The 22110-nt window shown below is 39.2% G+C and overlaps 3 protein-coding genes across 3 annotated transcripts in view; all 3 read left to right on the top strand.

Moving 5' to 3' along the window:
• The window catches only part of LOC108882162 (rap1 GTPase-activating protein 1-like), a 40106-nt gene extending 33112 nt beyond the window's left edge, over positions 1-6994 (top strand). The window contains 10 exon segments of the mRNA XM_051071355.1: positions 780-911; positions 2302-2379; positions 3371-3480; positions 3688-3810; positions 3961-4075; positions 4077-4097; positions 4223-4334; positions 4570-4649; positions 4937-4984; positions 5255-6994. Of these exon segments, the coding sequence (XP_050927312.1) occupies positions 780-911; positions 2302-2379; positions 3371-3480; positions 3688-3810; positions 3961-4075; positions 4077-4097; positions 4223-4334; positions 4570-4649; positions 4937-4945 (780 nt within the window). The 3' untranslated portion in view covers positions 4946-4984; positions 5255-6994.
• Positions 6995-8436: 1442 nt separating this feature from the next.
• Positions 8437-10948, top strand: aurkaip1 (aurora kinase A interacting protein 1). The gene is made up of 4 exons (XM_018674493.2): positions 8437-8526; positions 9674-9778; positions 9892-10355; positions 10665-10948. The coding sequence occupies exons 2-4, from the start codon at positions 9727-9729 to the stop codon at positions 10779-10781; spliced, it is 633 nt and encodes a 210-aa protein (XP_018530009.1). The 5' UTR covers positions 8437-8526; positions 9674-9726; the 3' UTR covers positions 10782-10948.
• Positions 10949-11631: 683 nt separating this feature from the next.
• Positions 11632-21707, top strand: LOC108882159 (matrix remodeling-associated protein 8). Its single transcript, XM_018674492.2, has 10 exons — positions 11632-11919; positions 16030-16056; positions 16180-16488; positions 16582-16683; positions 16765-17226; positions 19771-19929; positions 20133-20163; positions 20249-20328; positions 20423-20476; positions 20608-21707. The coding sequence occupies exons 1-10, from the start codon at positions 11835-11837 to the stop codon at positions 20631-20633; spliced, it is 1335 nt and encodes a 444-aa protein (XP_018530008.1). The 5' UTR covers positions 11632-11834; the 3' UTR covers positions 20634-21707.
• Positions 21708-22110: the final 403 nt, after the last annotated feature.

The following is a 22110-nucleotide window of genomic DNA, read 5'->3' as shown; positions in this document are numbered from 1 at the left end:
TCACTACACAGGAATAGTATAAAACTGGCATCTACAGTAGTTGTAGTAACCACATAATGTACCAGCTGTCAGATATTTTTTTCTGTGAATGTAAAAAAGGATGTCTTCTCTCTGGCAGTCTTTCAGGGATGTTCTTGTCTATATGCAAGCTGCAGGCTGTAAGGGTTTTATCAATCTGCCCCAATCTCTATTAATCTGAATGAAGAGAAGCTCTGCTGTCCTGCTGAAACACACCACTCTTGGCTTCCCAGCTTTTCTTCCCACATGCTTTCTAGCTGTTCTGTGCTGCTGTGTTCTCTGCATGCCCCAGTGTTCAGTCACTGGTCACTTACCTAAATAATTCTGTCATCTTTGAGCATCATAATATCAAAGAGAGTGGATTGTTTTCTTTCACCATCAGACGCCTCTGCCTCTCCACTCTGCTCCATGCCTGCAAAGGGGTGCACTGGGCTTTAAACTTCTCCTGGCTGTGTTTAAGCTCAGTGTGGTGAGACATCTGCAAGCCACTTGGCCCTTCTACTTCCCCTCTCTTCTCTTACCACCTATCCAAACATAATGACTCATCTGAACCCCCTGCGGGCATTAAAGCTTAGCAGTGTTCTGTGTCGCTTCCTTGTCTGTCAGGATTAGCATCAGGCCAGTGCTCTCTGCCTGTAGTGGTCAGTGTTCAGGGACAGCCCCGAGGCTCTTCTCGGCCTGTAACACCGTACAGCAATGCTGAGGGTCGCAGGGGCCAGCGCCATCTGAATGTATCTCCTCCTCCTCATCTCTCTCTTTAGCGAGTGATCCGCAGCAGGAGCCAATCTATGGATGCCATGGGTCTTACTTTCAAGAAGCCGCACACAGTCTCCACTAGCCTGAGCGGCAACTTTAACCACAGCCCCGCAGAGAGCCCCAAATTCCCAGGGATAGTAAGTACAGTCCCACTCCTGGTATTGAGTGAGGCAGGTCTCACTTCCTCTACCTCCTCCCAGCAATTCTACTAGAGTTCATGCCCCCTCTTCCCTCACTTGCCTGCTGCACTAACTTCTCACTCAGAGAAGGGTTACACACTCGGTTGAGTGGAGCATCTATGCCTGGGTCTTAAACTTGGCTCTCGCATTCCAACGGTTGCACATTGTCTGCCAACACAAGATGGACTGACACACCCATAGAAGTGAATAATTGTAGGACACGAGGTGAATTTCTCCCCTGGGTTAAAGCTGCGTTTAATATTTACTGTGTTTTACTTGTGTTCTCATTATTTAAATCCCCCATGCATCTGCACTGCTCATAAGTGCTCTCTTGAATTCTAATGAATGTGGGTTGAATCTTGTTTGTGTGTATGTGTGTGTGTGTACATGTGCATGCCAGCTAAAGCTTGTGGACTTTTTCAGTGATCGCACAATGTTTTAAACTGTGATTATGAACAAATGTATGTTTCCGCCATTAGGTGAAAACCTTGTATGTTTGAATGAAAACTTTTTTGCCTCTATGAATTTATAGAATGTTCTGAAAACACTGCATGTTAAACCAAAATCTTCTGGCATAGATATTCATCCTTTAGTTTAAAGTGAAACATGAAACTCACCTAAATTTTAAGTTACAAGGTATTTGCATGACTGTTACTATGCATATGGTTGCTTATTTGACATGTACTGTATTTTTGGGGAGCTGTGGGTGTAGTGTTTGTTATGGAAATTCACTGATTTGTATGGAAATGAAAATCATTATGAAATTTAATATCTCTCTGTGTCAGACATTGAACAGGATTTTTAGTCATTTATATGCAAACAAACAGACTTCAGTACATTAATATTTTATTTCCAGATCACATTTTTAGATCACATGCCTTCAAAAATAACTAACCAGTATTATTGACCAACATGATTTATTAATGAATATGACTGAAGCTTGCTTTTTGCCCATAACCCTGTCTCGATGTGAAACCTGATGTATAACATGCTCTATGTCCTCCTCTGTTGTTTTTATCTCTTCTTCATCCTCTCTCACACAGGCATATGGCTCCCATACTGTAACTGGCTCATCATTTCTCTCTCCCATTCAGCTGCCTGTGTTGCACCCATGGTGCCAAAAAAAAGTCCTTCCTTGTATTCTCCAGTTAACACGTGCTTTGTATTTTGTTTGAACAACATGACTTACTGCATGGAATCTCATATATATTTGTATATATCTCATGTTTTCTCTCCCTCCCCTTTGCCCTCCTCTCTTCCTTTTTGTCGTCTGTCATCACCACTCTCTCTGTCTGTCTCTCTCTCTCTTTCTTACTCTCTCTGTCTCTCCTCTTTCTGTGTGGCTCAGTCATTGCTTGTCCCAGGCAAAAGTCCCAGTAAATATGGACGTCGAGGCAGTGCCATAGGGATAGGAACAGTAGAAGAGGTTCATGTCTAATTCTAACTTCTCTCTCTAATGACTCACTCCTCCTCTTTGCTCCTTTCTTTTTGTCTGCATAGCTCCACTGCATCATGGCCAAACACTTTTCTCTACACATATCAGCACCCTTATGTGTGTACAACATAGTATGGATTGTGTGTTACAGACAGGATGTACAAAGAACTGCGCTAAAACAAAACAGATATTGCTATTTTTCTGCGCATTTCACATTGATTGATTTGATAATTCCAGTCTTTTACATACACTACCATTTAGAAACTATTTTAATTATTATTTGAAAACACCACCCTTGGTTCCCTTCTGTATAATGCTTTAGATTTTACTGTATTCTCACTTTCCTATCTTGTCACTGCAGTAGTCTTTTTGGCCTATTGTGTGTTTTAAATCAGTATCCTTAATTCTCTATTTGTTTAAAAATGATGAATATTAATAATTTAATGAGCCCCTTACAGAGAAATCATGAAAAAAAAAGAATCCTTCTCTTGCTCTTTGAAGCCACATTGAATAAAAGGCTTTTTCAAGTTCTTATTTTGAGAGCTTTAAAAGGGAGATTGAATGAACAAAGCAGTTGCTGAGAAAGCATATTTAGTGGTAGGGCCCTGGAGCCTTTAAATCCATCTTTCATCTCCCGCCTTAGTGTGCTCTGCTCTGGCTGGAAGACTGGCACCAGGGCTTGACATTAAGCTGCTAAGTGCATATTTTAACATTTTTTTCATTATAGTAACAACTCAAAAGGAGCAGTGTTACTCCTCAGTCTGATAATTCAGTGCGACATGTTTTTTTAAAAACATTTTTCTAAATGAATACAATAAAGTGAAATTTGAATGGTTAATTTAAAAATAACCATTTACTTCCCTCAGTAATAAATAAATATACTGATAAGCTCTTGAAATTAATTTAATATTACGCTAAGAAATTTAAGATATTAGAGGTATTTTAACTGAGACACTGACTGTCTCTCCTCTCTCCCTGGCAGTCTTTGATAATCCCGGGGAAAAGCCCAACCAGGAAAAAATCTGGTCCTTTCAGCTCCAGGCGAAGCAGTGCCATCGGTATTGAAAATATTCAGGAAGTCCAGGAGAAGAGGTGAGAGACATCTCCTGCACATTCTTGCTTCTATTTTGTGTGTATCCACATGCCACATGTATTTTCTCCCTCTAACATATTAAAATACCAGAGCTAAATTTAATAATTAACTATCTTTCACTTGTTAGAAATGTATTGTTTTTTTCTCTATGTTACATTCTATTTGTTTTTTCTGATATTTTATTGATATATTTATGCCTTATGTAGCAGTAGAGAGAACTCCCCAAATACCCAGAAGACCCCTGACAGCGGTCACGTCTCTCAAGACCCCAAATCTGACAACTCGTCCAATCAGAGCTCCCCTGAAGTGCTCACAACCACCAAGAACAGGTGTGTATGATAGACATTAATTTGTATTTTGTGTGGCCATACCTGTGTAAACCGCTGGGTTATCTTGAGCTGCAGCAGCATGCTGAATGACTGTCTTATACATAAGATAAAGGTTTGGCTGTTCTGGAGAGTGGTTAACCCAGGGTGTAGTTCTTATCTCGGTGGCAGGGCCCCGTCCATCCCTGAGGGTCATGACCTCTCCCGCTCCTCCTCCAACGCGAGCAGCTTCGCCAGTGTGGTGGAGGAGAACGAGACAGAGGCCACAGGAGGACTATGACACAGGCATGGTGAGTGTATTCAGTATGTGTCACTGTGAGACAACACAATCATTAGTCTTTTGAGTCATCTCTTTGTCTTCTGCTCTAAATGGCATGTGTGTTTTCCCTGTGTCTCTCCTCTGTACACTCCCAAGGAGAGTCTGTCATCTGCTGGCACACCACACAAGCGAGACTCCTTCACCTACAGCACCTGGCTGGAGGACAGCATCAGCAGCACCAGTACCACCAGTCGTGGGAGCTCCCCAGGTGAGAGAGGTGGAGTGCTTGGTGAAGCAGGTCCATGAGACAACAGGATATTAGTCTTTAAATGAAGGCAGAATGATGTAGATGAGTAAACCAGATGACCATATAATAGCCACAGAGGTGAACATTTTTCTGGTGCACCATAGAAAAACACACAAAGGTTCATAATTAAATATTCAAAAGATAGCTTAAAATGTTTGGTGTGATTAGTTTCATACAGTTTTGACTTATCCTTCAGGGCCTGGGAAACCTGATCGAGGAAAAGGGACAGACATTCGTATCAAACTGGAACGACCACATGATCATCAGTCCTCATCGGTGAGTCAAACCCATCCTGAAGTAACGGAAATCTGACTCCTTAATCATGAGCTACCTCTTAATCTGCTTGGTTGTGTGTGTGTGTGTGTGTGTGGTTTTTGTTTGTTTATTTTAATGAAAACTGACCAAGTACACACACCATGGGTGCTGCACTGAATCTATAACCGTAACAATACAATCTCTGCTTTACTGCCCTGTGGTGCTGTATTGCTTCTTGTGTGCTGTTGCTGATGTTTGGTTCTGCTCCATTTGGTTTTTTATTGCTGTTTGTGCATCTCTGTGTGCAGAATTGTTAGCTCCACACACCTGGTTGTATCCTGGATCTCCATCTTCAGGTTAGACTTTCCTCAATACCCTCTCACAGTCTCTAATTCCATAGATTTAAACAATGCAAAATGGACTAGAGACTGTATATGCAGTTAACTGATACCAAACCAAATGCTGCTTGTACACATATAGTGTTTATTCAGGTGTTTTCTGTATAACTGTTTAAATCACGCCATGACATATAGATGTTTTCTCAACATACATATATGAATAGACTGTATTCTTATACATTTATTTGTATGAGAGGTTTTTACCAGATGTCTCTCTTATTCCCAAAGCATTCCCATAAGTCACGATCCTTCTGGGAGATGAGACAAGTGCAGGCATTCGCCATGACCAGTGATGAGAGGGAGAAAGATGAGGAAGATGAGAAAGAAGAGAAAATGCAGGTGGAGCCTGGCCAGCCTGCTGCTCACTGAGGGTCAGAGCGCAGAAGTCCAGAAGCCTGGAGGACACTGGAGAGGATGACGCACAAAGAGGGGCCAGCTTTTGCACAGTGTTGTTTCCTTCCACTCTTTTCTTTGCCTCCTCACACATCTGTTGCCTAGTTGTATGTTGTTATTTTTTTACCTGATCTTTATTTCAAAAGCACACATTTTATCTACAAATGTAATTGTTTTGATTTGTAAAAGATATTATTTGGGTTTAGTTTGTCTTGTTAAAGCCTAGGTGTGCTGGCTGCACAGGGTAAAGACAGTGCCATTGATATCTCTGTTGAGACTGTGAGAAGAACTTTTGCAGCAGCATTGAGGGGATCATTGCCTGGATGGTTTCACCACATCAAAAAAGGTTGTGACTCAGTAGAGATCTCTGATGTATACGTAATACCAAATATTCAGCGACAAAGATGAGGATTTTATAACAACATATCTGATGTGATGTAGAATTGTTCTGTCAGATGCTGTGAAATGTGATTATTTCCTGGGTAAAATCCAAATAGAAGGACTGTATATAGCTGCAGCAAAACAATTGTACTCTTTCCCCTACCACTCAAATCTCCATAAAATAAGATTTCAAACTTAACAACACCAGTCACAGTAAAGATAGCAGTGTATTGTAAATAAAATGAAATGGCCTTAATACTTAAACATGCAATGTCCGTGTTCCTCCAAATTATTTTACCTCACTTCTTTGACTCACATGTTCTGCAGCCAATAAGAGAACAGCAGTATTAGATTAAGATTTGAAGCTAATATATTCAGAATACTTTTTAAGCACACTAGTTTCTTTAGAAAAATGGTAGTGCAATGCACCAACACTGTCTGTATAGTCTGCTAATAAATGGATATATCCGTCAATGACTGATTTACCTGCTTTGTCTGTCGTGTTTGCTGGTGTGGAGATCACTCTCTACATTATGCTCTGAGTTGCTTTTTCCCCTCGATTATATGTTTTTATTTATTGATTTGGTTCCTATTGAAGTGGCATTTATGGCGTGCATCTGTTATACTGTACCTCTGTGGTGACTACATTCAGCCTCCTGTCATGTACTTACTCTATATATGTTGCTTCGGAGTAAATTATAACGTTGTCATCTGTAAAGCTCTGTGTTTTTCAGGGGTCAGATCTCTGTCAGCGCAGTAAATTTGCAATGCAATTATAATAAAATGGTGAATATTTATTTGCTAGTGAGAGAATAACTCGAAATACAACTACTGATTTTGTAAATAGATATTTAGTTGGAGAACATAGTATATAATGTACGAGATGGGATTGACCAACACCTCGAAATAACTGCCAAGTTAACAATTTACAGTTTTTTTCTCATACACTTTCATTTAAATATTATTTTCAGAGACTTTTGTATTATAAGATGATTTTAAAATCTATTCAGACTGTTCTGTAAAAGGGAAGATCTCACAGTACATCCTGCTGATCATTTCAGTTGCCTTATCATCACAAACTGAAGGTGTAAGTATAGATAGAGAAGAAAATAGTTAATAGCCAGCAGGATTTACAATGAAATGAATGTTTTGTTGTTGTTGTTTTTATTGTAAATAAATGCCCTGACAACTTTACAGACTGTTGTGAACATCCTTTCTTGCCCTGCAAAGCATCACTCAATGCAAATTCATTCTTTTGCTTTATTTTTGTCAGTATTCAAAAAAAAATTTTTGAACACAAACACAATTTTCTGAATCCAATGTAGTGAAAATCCCTGCTGTGAAATGCTGCATACTGTAGATGTTCCATTTCCCACCATCTTAATGAAAGAAAGCCCCATGAATAAATGATTCGATGTGGTTGCCCACAAGTATTTAGAACTAGAGCAAGCAGGGAAGTGGAGGCTTCCCTGGTTACACAACTGTGTCATGCTGAAGAGAGAAACATACTCAGTTTTAATGAGTCAAAAGGAAATAAAACTGAATCATATCCGAAACATCTTTTTTAAATGTATCTGCCCACAAAATATTAATAGACCAATTCCAAAGTGTTTGTAGCATTATATAAATAAGTCTAGTAATGTCTTAAGATCTCTGATGTTTTTGTTAGCCTACCAGCAGATGTTTGAAGTTAAGTCAAAAAAACATAGCACAAGATACATATTACATTGAACACTGTTGGCTGGCACCACATTGAGATTTTTAATAATAAAGAATGTGGAATACTTTTGCAATTTACATCTGCAGTTATTTATAGTACATATAAATCCTTTGGTAAGCTCATCTCTAAATTCAATATTTTTTCTATTTTGTATAGATTAGTTTACAGATCATCACCACTTGGCATAAGCATAACTTTCTCTTACCTATTTCATATGGGCTGCAGGCTTAAATTTTCATTTTCAAATGTTTGCAGATACAGAATAAATACTAATGACCTGCACAGATGTCTAAGGTATTTTGAGTGATATGAATATGTCGAAGCTAATAAACTGTGCGCCCACAGCAAGTTACAAAAGAGTCAAAGTAAGTCAGATGCCAATGATTCAAAGCATTTGCCTGTATTATTTGTGTATTCATGTATTCATGTTCATGTTCTCTCAGAGGTCCTCTCTATAATTTATCCTACGTTTGTATTTCATTGCTTTGCTGTATTCAGGCAGATTGAGGACGCAACCCTCGCCTGAATCAAACTATTCCATAGAATCATTAAAAGTTAATAGTTCATCTGCACACCTACCATTCTACTTAGATTGTCAGTGCCCTCCAGTGGAGTCATTTAAGTAGTCAACTTATTCACTGTGTGATGCTGAGCCTAGGCTCACACAATGTTATTCAATTATGAAAAGTAAAATAAAATAAATATTTGTAATTTATTTGTTCATTTTATAATTACAAGCAAAAAATGTAACAAAGCTATATGCATCTGAGCAAGAAGTATTATTATTATCATTATTTTTCTATTATTGTCATTATTATTATTGGGTGCATAATAAGCCTAATAGGTTCACAAAATCTTCTCCATTTGTCTTGGTCGTCTGGTTATCTATCTCCTGCGGAACCTTTCACCGCTATGAGAAACAGGAAGCGCAGTAAATTTGTGTCGCACCAGCAGGACGTCGGCTCCTGAAGTCACATTGAAGTCGAAAATCCCGGTCACCGTAAAGGTAGGTAACATAACACTGTTTTTTAAAAAAATAAGTTTATTTATTGTGTTCGTGTTGTCAGAGATTTAAAAGCAGGCAACACTCTTTATTTATTTCTGGTGATAATTTCGCGACTTCCACGTCCAAACCGAAGCTACAATTCAAGCTAGCATTAGCAACAGCCCTAGCTCTGCGATGCTGTGCGCCGGGGAGCACCTGGCAGCTAGAAAATGACTTGATTGCTTGTTTTTAAATATTTATTCATTTACAATTCCTCGTTTACATCCATGCATTTCATGATTTTGATGTAGTTAAGGGTATCGATAACCGTCTAACCGCTGCCTGCGTCGGCTAACCTAATCCCGAGGATGGACATGTTGACACATAGTGTGACTGCAACTGACAGTCCTGGTCATTATCGTATCGTAAGGCAACGCTTCAGCCTTTTTATTTTCTTCGACCGACAGCCAGAAACCGTAAGATATTTCTATTTACTGTGATTAAAAACCGAGATAAGCCAAAACATCCTCATGTTTTCTAAAGTAGGACCAAGGTTGATTATCCATTTAAAATTTATGTCCGTTCACTAATGTATTAATCTGCTAATGTAGAGTAACAACAATGAATTAATTAGTTCAGCATCGGTCGACAGCAATTCATCATTTAAGTCATTTATCTTTTGAAAATTCCAGCTTCTCTAATGTGAGGTTTTGCTGTTTTTCTCTGTTGCTCTTTTATATCATGAATTATATTATATTTAATATGTTATATCATAAATTACATATCTTTTGTTTTTCAAATTGTTGATTGGACAAATCAACATGTGTAACAGTTGAGCGTGAAAGTTCGTACTTTACCTTGGAAACTGTAGTTAGAAAAATAAATGAATAAATGAATTTGTGGTCCACTTAAGCTTTCTTTTAGTTTTTAATCACATCTCACAGTTTTCCTTTGTGTTATTCTGTGGTACTTATGTAAAGGATCTGAATACTTCTTTCACCATTCAAAGTCACACAGTAACACACACACAAACTAAACGATTGAAGCAGTGGTATTCTAGCAACTGGGTTCAAGATATTGGAGTACCCTTTAAACTCATTGTTTCATCACTAGTTTGAAAGCTGCATGGAAGCTTTGACTAACACAGCTCTTTTCTTATGCCCACAAGGAAAGTGACCAGTCAACCCATTCCTGATGACTTTATTTGGATGATCATCAACAATGTTTGCTTCAAAGATTGTCCCTCGTCTCAGTCTATTACATAGAGCAACTTGTAAGTATAAACAAATATCTATCTGTCTGTCTATTTAAACTAAATTTGAACTACATTACCTGTGTATGTAATGTAAATCATAATTACGTGATTTCTTTTTTCTTAATTCCCAGGTGTATTTCAATCCCATGCAGACATTTTGAATGGATGCACAAAGCCGGTCGTTCCTGCTTGCTGCTTTTCATTAAAACAGAAACTGAGAAACTACTCGACAGCAGCAGACAACACACCTCCTCCTCAATGGGTGCAGCTTGAGCCGGAGCTGGACGAGGCTCTCGTGCCACGTAAACTGTCAGTAAGTCCTCTGGAGAGCTGGCTCTCCCTGCGTTACTCCCTTCCTCCGCTGCTGGAGTCCGCTCTGCCCCAGGAGGACGTTGAGATCCTGGAGGAGAAAGTGCTGCCACCCATTTTTGTCCCCGTTTTGGAGCATGAGAGGAGCCCAGCAGCACCCCTTAGCTGTAAGAATGTTCTGAAGATCAGACGACGGAAGATGAATCGACATAAATATAAGAAGCTGCAAAAACGGATTAAATTCTTGAGAAGGAGGGTGATGTTGGGCAGGAGGAAGAAGAAGCAGGTGAGAAAGATTCCTTTGTCAAATATGGATCTTGTCGTACTTAAGTAACATATGATTTCTTTCTGTTTTTCCAGCATATTTCTCATTATGATTTGTGATAGTTTGATAACGAAATTAACACTTGTATCGTTTTACTCTGTGTAATTTATCATGATTTATCATATTCTACTGGCAACAAAGTCTAGGCTAAAGACATTTATTTTGTGTAGAATTGTAAGTCTTGTATGCCTGATTTGCTCTAATTACAGCACAATTTTTCATAACTATCAGAACTGTACATTAACATGACCCACTGTGTGTCTTTATCAGAAACAATTTGAGAAAGATCTGAAGAGGATTTGGATGCGAGCTGGGCTGAAGAAAGCGCCAGATGGATGGAACACACCTAAGATCTTCATTAGACAGCACAGAAACAAAAGGCAGTGACAGTGAAACATCGCATCCCTCATACCGTATGGCTCTGTACAACACACTTCACACTTTTTCTGGTATGTTTCACTGATGAGGACGTATTCTGTATGAAGATGGCATGTACAATTATTTTTAACAAAGTGTACATAATCTAATAAAACTCTTTCCCTGTCAAGTCCAAAGCATGGTGTGTTGTAACTCTGTTATTTTAGCCCAGTTATAGACAGCTGACATGTTTGTGGTTCTTACAGTGGATGGCAGTATTGTGCAAAGTCTGAAAGAAGATACATCCACCCTGCAATTACTGCTGGTAATTTTTACAATACAACTAAAACAATAAGAGCATTGAATGTTAGTCAGTAATGTGACTATTTTAGAGTAAATTAGCTTGTGCAATAAAATCTAGACCTTGAAGTAAAATAACTTCCTCTGGGCGTTTACATCAAGAAACCAACCTAAAACCTTATAAAATAACAAAAGGGGGAAATTTCTAGAATCCTTTCCTCACAGCTTAGGTCTACAGTTTAAAGCATTTCTGTGTCTCCACTAATCAGGATTGAAAATATAAGACTAGCATCAGAACTAATGTAAACAAATGTATACTGTAAATCGAAAGAGCATCGTTTTAATATATGATTGATGGAAAGTTACAGTCTTGTGTTTTGAATTTTGCTGTTTAGCTGGATCAGTTCTGTTTATATCTGGATCATTTTTTTTGTCTGAGGACATTCTCAGTCATCCAGGTCATAGTTATCCAAGAAGGGCAACTGGACTTGGTTGTAGATAGAAAACGTTTCACCTCTCATCTGACCGAGGTGAAACGTCTTCAAGTCCAGCTGCAGTCTATCAAACTCTTGTTGGATATGTCTGCCTGATTTATGCTAAACCTTGCAGCGTCTATTATGCCCTTACTACATTTTTGTCTTGGAAGAGTGCAGCACTAAAGGTATTGGGTTTCATTGGCTGGCGGAGGCGGAGCGTGTGTTGGCTCCAGACGGCAGAGATACAACAACATACAGCTGAGCTGCTGCTCGATGAACTTGAGGCATTCTTGTGTTTTATCAATTGATGCGCGCACCACCTCTGACAGGCCTTTACCTCCGCTGTCAGCACTGTGAAAAAAAGATGCACCTCGATATGATTCTCCTACAGAGTAAGTTCTTCAGTTTTGCTTTTAAAAGAGAAAAATAACTTGAGGAAACTTTCTTTGTGCTATAATTGGATCCAGGTTAGAATTACCCTTCGGGAACAAAAGCTGAAAAGTCCTCAGGTCTCAGGTCTGCTCTGTAACTCTGTAAATATCTTCTTTTATGTTAGATTTTTAATATTACTTCCTCAGTATGTCTTTGCAACGTAAGCTGTTATGTTGACCCAACGATATTTATGTTTTTGTCGGTTTTAGATATAATACAGTTGTTGATTGTTAAAACCTGGACTTTTCTGTCTGTAAATTATTATCTTTTTCTTATTATTTTTTCGTATTATTGACACGACAACAGTCTGTATGATGAGTTTTGTAAAAGTTTCAGTGGCGGTAAGTATACGATTTTCAAAACAATTAGAAAGCTAGCTCTCATTTTCCGTGTTGTTTATTTGTTTATTTATTCAGACTGTCTTAATTGTTGACCTAATTGTTGCCTATTTTCTATATATTATAATTTTCACATTATTTTTGAATTGTTCATTTTGTATTATTCTATCTATCTATCTATCTATCTATCTATCTATCTATCTATCTATCTATCTATCTATCGTGTAGATAGATAGATAGATACTTTTTTCTATCGACGGCCTTTATTTTGAAATATTCTGACTTCTTAGAATCAAATGGATGGAGCTGGTATAAACTACATGGACCTGAAAGTGAACCGGAGCACTGCAGACAGTGTACAGTAACGCTGCACGGCTTATCCCCGGCCTGCCGCTATACAGCGGTATAGAGTGTATGTGGGATTTTTTATGGCTTCAGCCCAATGTGTTCCTAGTTAACTGCGGTCTGAGTGGTGGAGTCAGCACAATCGTGCAGCTAGTCATTATATGTGTCAGTAATGAGTGTTTCACCACGAGTGGGCCGCTTTGAGTCCGGACGACGTGGAGGAGGGGGATTTACCACTCCAACCATGTTTATGATGGGCTCTGTCTTAATTAACGGGCACTAACACCACGGCATGGAAAAGATTAGAATTGCTGTTTTGAGCAAAATAAGACTGTAAACAAGTAACCACGCATTCAAGGCAGAAAATAACAAGGTGCCTGTAAAGTGACATGGACAGCCCTCATAGACAATCCCTCGACCTTTTTGAGCCCACTTTGTTCAACAGAAGATTTTTTTTGCTCCCACATTTACATAAAGCATGAGCAAGAAGGTATTATACACATACACATCACCTAATTCTGCAGAGATGTGCACGGTCCCAAATGAAGTTCTCAGATAAAAACAATGCATGCAAAAATATCATTGTATATTTTGAAATTATACACTTTAGTCCAGTGTTTCCCAATCTAGGGGCTGGAGCCCCGTTGGTGGATCACAGGATAAAGTTGTGGGGTCAGGAGATAATTAATGGGTTGGAAATCAGAAAAGAAAACTAAGTTTGCCACTCAGATTTGTTTTGTACTTGTTTGGACTCAGTAAATGTACTTAGTCACCGACACGATGGAAAGTACCTTACGTTTACACATGAATGACTAAAAATACCTAAACATCTTGGCAGCCATTTAATGTACCCCTGAGTGTAGTGGACATGTCAGCCAACAGGCTCCAGGCCTCTGAATGTATCCTTGTATGTTTAGCTGAGTCTGCAACTGGACAGATTTATTTGATTTACTCTCATACTGTGACAGAGCTGTGAGTAAACTTCACACACTTACAACACTCATGAATCACAGAAATTACACTGAGTAAATTCATTCTTTGTGTTTGAGTCGTTCAAAATCTTTTTTGTTTTACCTTGGGGATGATATTCTGTGATTCCTGGGGTTACTAATGACAACAGTGATTTTGCAGGTCATTTGCTAAATGTCTGTTATTATCCCTGGTAATTCAGTAGCACATTGTTAAGTCTTTAGTGTTAAACTAGCCTTGTGAGTCATCAGCCTGTGTGTGTCTGGAGGAGAGATGAGAGAAAATTACAGGGGCTGGGACACTTTGTTTTACCTTCTGCAGGAAAGCTTATACCCTTCAATAGAAAACCCACCAAAGTTTTCCAGAATGAGGTCTCCTCTCTGATGCCAGTGTGTGTGCTGAAATAATTTCTCTCAACTTGAAGTACCATTATACAGTATACTGTTGCATACTTCTGAGATCACTGCTGGGTTCAAATCTCTGTATAAAAACACAGTAGCAGTGAATCAGTATTTACATGTGGTGAAATTAAACCTCTCTGCAAATGTCTGTTGCCTGTGCTCACATGAAGTGAACCAACCACGTGCAGCCATGATGAGCAAAACACCTGGATGGATGGTCACACAATATCAAACAGATTTTGTCCAGCTTGCTTTTGAGTGTTAGGCCATCACTGTAGAAAATGCACTCAGTTAAGCCAATCATTTATAGCATTTTTTTTATTGTATTTTAGCTAATTTACTACTGTGTGTACAGGGCTAGATTCCTCTTTAGCAATGCATCTATTATAAACTCATGTTTTGTAAGCAAAGTCTTAATATGTCAAGCAACTACAGCTGTCAAATAAATGTAGTAAAGTAAAAAGAACTAAAGAAAGGTAAAGGTAAAAAAAAGTGACATAAAATAGAAATACTCAAGTAGTGCCTCAGATATCTACTTTAATAAATGTACTTTACTACATTCCTCGCACTGCTATTGATTATAGTGTTTTATAGCAGTTGCCACTGATTGCGTGCTAATCTAAAATTCTCAAGGTTTTACTTGCCTTAACCAAAAACCTATTGATTGACTACTGTACAGAACTCAGCTGCCAGAACCATGAAGAGTCATGTCCACATCAGACCAGTTTCACTCACACTGCCTCCCAGTATGTTTTAGAATTGATTTTAAGATCTCATTGATTACTTTTAAGGTGTTCTGTGGCCTTGCATCTTGCTATATTTTGACCTCTTACCTAATATACTTCTTACATAGAACCATATGAGACTGTCGATAGTTTGATCCTCAGGCATAGGTCTTTGAACTGTCTCAGGGGCCATGGCTTAAAACTAGAGGGGGTTGAGATTTTACAGTCCAGGCCTCAAAGTTCTGGATCAACCTGCCTGAGGAAATCAAGTTTGCTGAGTCAGCAGCATCTTGTAAAACTCTTCTTGAAGCATACTTTTATCAGAGAGTGTATCCTGATTTCACTTTAGTTTTCTTTGTTTATTATTTTACTTGAATCTTCTTCTTCTTTTGGCTTTATTTCTTTTACCATATATTGCTGGACTTGGTTTTTAAGCTCTTGTATCATAACATCTAATGATTTTATAATTTGATGATGCATTGTCTTAATCACTTTGTAACTTGGAGTTTGTGTTAAGTAATAATGGCATTTTCAATGTAATATTTTTGATTTACTCAATATATCCACACATTTAGCACAGTAGAAAAATAACAGCATGCTGAAGGCTCTGCACCTCTACCCTTTATAGTTCACAGTACCCATTACCAACACAGTAAAAATACACAGGTGTTGGTCATGTTCATGTACTTTTGACACCACGTAGTGTGACTGAAGTGAGCTGAATAGCAGCCTGGTTCTTCATCCCCCTCAGGATCATGGCCTTGCAACAAGCCAGCAGCAGCCAGGATGAATAGAGGCTCTGTATGCTTTGGCTGCATGCGTCTCCGCTGGCCCTTCAGTAAACAGACTATGAAATAGCACTGTGGGAAAAATGCATTAGAAATAGCAAATGCACTGTAGGAAAATTTCCTATCTAGTGTGAAAAAACAAAAAGCAAAGTATATTCCCAGAGAATATTGTTGACACCTGGCTTTTTTCTGATCTTGTTGTTCTGTGTGGAACTTTTTTTTTTTGTTTTAAATCTTGCCTTTTTACCGTGTCCTCATTTCTCCAGTTTTCCTCTGTTACTGTAAACAGTCCTCTCACTGAACCCACATCTATTCCAACTCTGAAATCTTTCACTGTTGGGTCAGTTCAGGTCAACTTTAAACTCCCCAGCCACCTCAACAGTTTTTGTTGATTTTAATCAGTGAACAGGCTAGTATCTGTGAAAACCCTATGTGATGCAGCAAGAGTAGGGAGTATGAGTTTCAGTAGAATACAACTCTTATTCATGTTTTTGTCTGTTTCAGTTCTTGCTGTGCTCTTCCTGCCTGGAGGTAAGACATTTTTTATTTCTCTAAGCACTTCTTTAATAAAAGCTGAATGAAAAGTAACTCATGTTTCATCCCGTCATTTCTACGATGACCTTCTGAGCACATGTGGTTATTTATTTGTGCCAGCATGGGGTCAGAGCAGCAGCAGCAGGCTCGGTGTGGTGGTGGAGGCCAAGAACATCACCCTCCCTGCGGGGTCTAAGGCTGACCTGCCTTGCCACAGCCCCCGCATGGTGTGGACCCGGGACAGACTGAAGGACCGTCAGAGGGTGGTGCACTGGGACTTGGTCCGCAGCAGCCCGGATTATTCTGTAGAGCGAGTCCTGGACATGTCCCCCGGAGCACGCCAAAGGGTCTACAATGGATTCAACAAAGGCCGTATTTCCATCCCAGAATCTGCTTTCAATGATGGCAACTTCTCCCTTATCATCAACAGTGAGACTTCTTTACTTCCCAGAAGCACCTCGAACATTTCTCTCTTCAATTTTTAATTTCATCTTATGGTTGTTTGTTGCTTTTCTTTTTCAGATGTGGTTGCAACTGACAAAGGAGTTTATACTTGTAATCTGCACCATCATTACTGCCAGATTCATCAGTCCATTCAAATCCAGCTCAATGTGACTAAGTCAGGTGAGGCTCCCTAATCATACAGCTTAATGGTATTCCACTAGTCGTGATGTAACAAGGCATTTCACACTCTAATGTTTCCAGCTCGGAAAGAGAAACGCTACTGGGATGGAGAGAAGACTATATTCGTGGTCTTATTGGGCAGCTCAGTGGTACTGCCTTGTGTGAACCGGCGCCCCCTGTGGAGAGAGGGTCTCCAGGAGGACCAGCAGCAGGTGGCTCACTGGGACTTCCAGCCCCCTGGAGTGCGTCCTGACAAAGCTGACCGCCTGGTGGACCTCTACGCCTCTGGAGAGCGCCGGGACTATGGGCCGCTCTTTGCCCAGAGCAAGATGAGTGTGGCTGAGGATGCCTTTACATTAGGGGACTTCTCACTGTCCATCTCTGACTTGAAGCCTGTCGACAGAGGCCTGTACTCCTGCCATCTTCACCACCACTACTGCGGTCTGCACGAGAGACGGATCTTCAGGCTCACCGTGGGACCTCCGCTTCCGTCCGCCCCCACCACAGCGCCCAGAATTTTCCAGAATGATGAGCCAGGGCCAAGTAAGCCACTCAGAATTAAAAACAACAAGAGACAACCAGAACTGTGTTTTTCCAGACACTAGTGATGGTAAATGTTTTTCCCCATATGGTTTCTCGGCAAGATTGTGCATGGAGTGAGAACACTGCTCCTGTTTTTTTGTTATATTTATAGGCATAGTTGGTCAGTTAAATCAGTTCCTCTTTATGCCAATTTCTTCTCAGTCCTCTCTGTTTTTGTGTTTGAGCTGAAGAGGGAGGGAGGAGGTAGAAGGAATGTAGAAACCAGAAAGGAAAAAGGAAAGAAAGAAAGAAAGAAAGAAAGAAAGAAAGAAAGAAAGAAAGAAAGAAAGAAAGCTCTTTCTGTTAGTGATTTTCTGTGAATTCAGCATTGCAAATTGATAAACAGGGTTTTTGGGGAGTCATCTATTTGTAGCTCTGACTTGAGAAGCTGTCTACAGTAAATAGCTTCAAACTGGCTGCAGCGGAAGTGGTCTCATTTTCCTAGCCAGCTTTTTCTTTCATTTACAGCTTTTTCGTTTACAGCTGGGGACATTTTAACTATGTGGAGCAGAAAAGTGGGCTCCAACACCCAGTAATTCAGGGAGTGGATATATCTCATGTTTTTTTCCTCCCTTTGACCCCATTTTCAAAAGGTCCCAAACACGTGTCCAGACGGGTTACTCTGTATCTAGAGTTTTGTTTTTCTTTCTTTTCTCTCAGTTTCTGCTCTGTTTCTCTGCTGATGTGTATTGGCCTCTGGTTGAGGCGTGTTTACCAGCAGTCAAAGGAAGTCTGCTACATCTGTTCAACATCTGGACCAGCTGTGGCATGAAAGAGCAAAGTAAGGGGAGGGGATGAAGGTATGTGTTAGACTATAGATCCTCCTCCTCCTTTAAAGAGATGACAGCCTGTTTAATAACTGTGTAAAGTAGATGTGTGAGGAAATGCACACGTAGATCGATGGCAGCCTGCCTGCGTCCTCTGAATAAACCTCAGCAAGGAATTCACTCACTTCTTCTTTCCACACCGCTGATCTTGTCTTTCAGATTAAGACCAAGTTTTTTGTGCTCACACAGGCGCCAGCAATCATCTCAAATTACACATGTCATGAGAGCTTTTCACTTTAATGCCGTAATTATTTATGGCAAGAACAAATACATTATTTCTTTGTAGTCATGAGGGAGGCGTTTTGTGAGCTGTCAGCGCTTCGACAGAAATCTTTATCTTTGAAAATGAAGACGCTTTTCTGAAGTTCATTGACTTGCAAATGATGCATATCTTGCCGGAAGAAAAAAAAGACTTGGGCTAACCTCTGCACAGCATATGTGAAATAACCATTAACACATACACACTTGTCAGATCTGTCAAGAAAATGGAAATGGGCCACTGCTGGGATATGGCTGCAGCTCTCGGTTATGACAGTTGAGCTCTAGAGACAATGACCTTGGGATGTGTCTTTGCAGTTTCATGCATATTAGATACATTAAACAATGACAGGTGATAATTACCAACCAAACTCTCGCTTAGGACGTGGGTAATTAATTGAATTTTTTTTTCATGATTGGCTAGTTTTGTAAGCATAGTCTGAGATGGTACATTGCATGTTCTCCTCATTAGTCCCTTAATAGTGTTTACTTGTGGTCCTGTCCAAGGTAACTGCTTAATGAGAGACCATAGAGTAAAACTACATTGAAGAGAAACACTCAAAAGGAAAAGATTTTCATGATTTTCTGTGATCTGGCATCTGTGATTAGGCTACTTTTTAATTTAGGAAGACACTGACAGATTATAATAGCAACAGCTCATACATTGAGTAGTTATTCTGCAAACATACCTGTGGTACAATACCCTGTGTTTTTAGTAGACATAGAGTTTTTTGCATTGCCAAGCTTAGCATGCATTTTCTGTCCTTGTCGTTTTAAAATAATTACACAAACAGTCTGGGTTACTGCGAGACTGGGTGCTGCCTGCAGTGAAGTCAGATATGTATTTAGACTGGCCTGTCAGACTGTAGATGAGCTCTGCTGAAGGTGTCGCAGATTTATTTTCCGTGCATGCAGAAACTCAACTTCTGTATTTGTGGGAAGAAATGTCCTAAATGGAAAACTAATACAGACTTGCAGACAAACCACATTACAGAATTTGTCCCTCTTTCCTAACACTTCTCCCTCTTCTTTTTTCTGGTCAGCCTGTGTTTTCCTGTGAAGGGAGAGAAAAAAAATAACAGCTGCATGACATCAGGTCTGGAAGTCATTACCGCCAAACAGCATTTTGACATTTAACTCCTGCTCTCCCTCCCTCTTTTTCTGAAAAAGAAGAAGCCTCGGGGGGGGAATAAAAATTAGTTATGTAGAAATGCATTTCAATTTGATCCTTATTTATTGCCATTAATTTAATCCACTCTAACAATCCAGTATATCACTGTTAAAATACGACCATAAATCCTCTACAATAAATCCCATTGTTATTTTATTTGGAGGTTCCTTGTGTTCAGCTTGTTATTTCCAAAGTGGAATATTTAGTTTTGGTAGGTGCTATTTGATCTTATCCATTTTCTGTCTGCAGGGTCTGATGAGGTGGAGAGTCCACGTGTAGTGAACGTCATTCTCCCCGAGCATCGAGGTTATTTTGTGCAGCACTTGGGCTACTTCCTGGCAACTTTCTTGCTGCTGGCGTTCATCGTTGTTGCTGTCATTGTGCTGACACGACGACGCAAAAAGAGAGGTATTGTGTGTGTGTGTGTGTGCGTGTAAATGTGCGTGCATCCATCCCATAAACTCCCTGAGTTCCTGGCTTGTATTTGACATCTTGCTTGTACTTTATAATTATGAAAGGCATATTCATTATGGTTGTTTGTGTAGAGCACATTGTGTAAAGGTCAGATTTTATGTGTTTTTGAAACTGTGTTGCTTTTTTTTTTTTTAAAGGGCTGGAGTATGACCTGCGCAGATCTGAACGGTAAGACATTAATACATTGTTATTTTTTTATTTTTTCCTTTATGTTAAATCCAATTTTAAGCAAAATATAATTCATTTCGTGCAGGGGAAATGTGATCAGTGGAGGTGAAATGCCATTAGACTGCACAGAGATGAGGACCTGTAACCATGAACCTCTGAATTCAGGTACAGTGAGCCTCATACACATGACCTACCTTAACAACAACAAAAAAAGTGTATTTTGCTTTCTCATAACCTTGGTGTCTGCTAAAATCCACAGACTACAAAAACAACCTACTGAAAGAGAGAGATATGACCAAAGACTGCAATAAGGGTGAGCCACATTGTGCAGTTAAATCGTAAATACACTTGGAGCAGTTACATCCTTAGAGCCTGCAGTGTAGCTTAATGTAAGAGACATTACATTTTATTGATACGATGTCTCTCTCCCACCTCGTCATTCAGACTTTGATGGAAAGCTGTGGAAGTAAGTACGATATTTCTGAGATGCTGCTGGCAGGTCCAGGGCAAACACCGGAAGAGTAAAGGACCATACAGAAAAGGAGAAAAAAGGGAGGAAACCCAGGAGAGGACAGGAGGAATGCTCCCTCTGCTGTAACTCTAGCACACTAAGCTTTTTCACTAAAAGGCATCATAATTTTTTATGTGTATTTGTTTATATAACTTGCATTTTCACCAGCTGTAACACTAAGGTTAAACATTTATTTGTTCCTTACTCTTTGCATTCATTGGTTGAATATTAGACTTTTTTATCAACATTTTTTATTAAAATGCATGCTGTTTTTTAAAGTATGTTTTACATGTACTGTGCATGCTTACAGAACTGCAAGCTCACAGCTCTTCTTAATTGTTGAAATTTTAATTCTTTTTTGCACAAATTCTGCTGTACTTTAATTTGTAAAAGGGATTTCATCCTGTTAAGGTTAATTTACTGTATGTAGACAGTGTTTGGAAACAAGTGAAACATTTCTAGCTATAGATATTTAGATTTAAAAAAAAAAAAAACATAACTCCACTGTGGTGACAAAGTGACTAAATTTCCATTTTTCCTGGACTTTATGTATTTTACAAATACAGAATATGAGACTTAAATTCTTCCCCCCAAATGGATTTACAGTCTCTTGGAATACATGTGTTTATTAAGGAGTTATCTGGTGAAAAATAATGACATTTTAGGACCATGGACAAAAGGCTCAGTCTAGCGAAACTCAGGAAAAAAAACTTTTAACCATTTATTTGGTTTGGTTTAATGGGCTGTGCAGTACTTGTTTGCATCAAGCATGTACAGTGTATCCTGGTTTATAAAACACTGAATTTTCATTACTAAAACTGCTGGTTAATGATACAGGTTGTTAAAGATCTTCACAGCTCTGTGAGGGTTACTGCAGGAAGAAGTGTGTCTACTATCTCAGTAATGGTAAATCACAAACTGTAGTCCTAACCCCTTTATTTCTCTCTCTCTGTCTCTGTCTCTTGCTCTCACTTGCACACACTCTAATGTTGGTCTCTCCTAATAAAATAGTTCTTCTATTAAATATTCACAACAGTGGTCGCAGCCTCATGAATCACTATTTGTTCCAGTCATTAGACAGGGCCCCACAGACATTAACCCACACATTTGGTGATTGGTTAGACGGGGAACTATGATGTGAACTTAAAATGTATGAATTGTGGTGTGAAAGAAGAATTGAGGTAAGTAATTAAGCATTGTTTTAAAAACAATAGAGCAATGAGTGAGGCAGAGAAACAGTGAACTCTTGTTTGAAAAGGGTCAACACTCTGTTCCGAGTCAAATAAAAGTATAGTTCATATATTTTGCTAATGCATTATTGTGACTATATGTAGCACAAGATTACCACCTATTATCACACCTGGGGTGATAAATCACATCCAATAATAATGGAGCTCTTACAATCCTATGATTTCTTATTCTCTAATTAATTCATC

This window comes from Lates calcarifer, linkage group LG6 (genome assembly GCF_001640805.2).
Source record: "Lates calcarifer isolate ASB-BC8 linkage group LG6, TLL_Latcal_v3, whole genome shotgun sequence".
Taxonomy (NCBI): domain Eukaryota; kingdom Metazoa; phylum Chordata; class Actinopteri; family Centropomidae; genus Lates; species Lates calcarifer.
The sequence above is the reverse complement of the archived record's forward strand: the minus strand, read 5'-3'. Positions and strand labels throughout refer to the sequence as shown.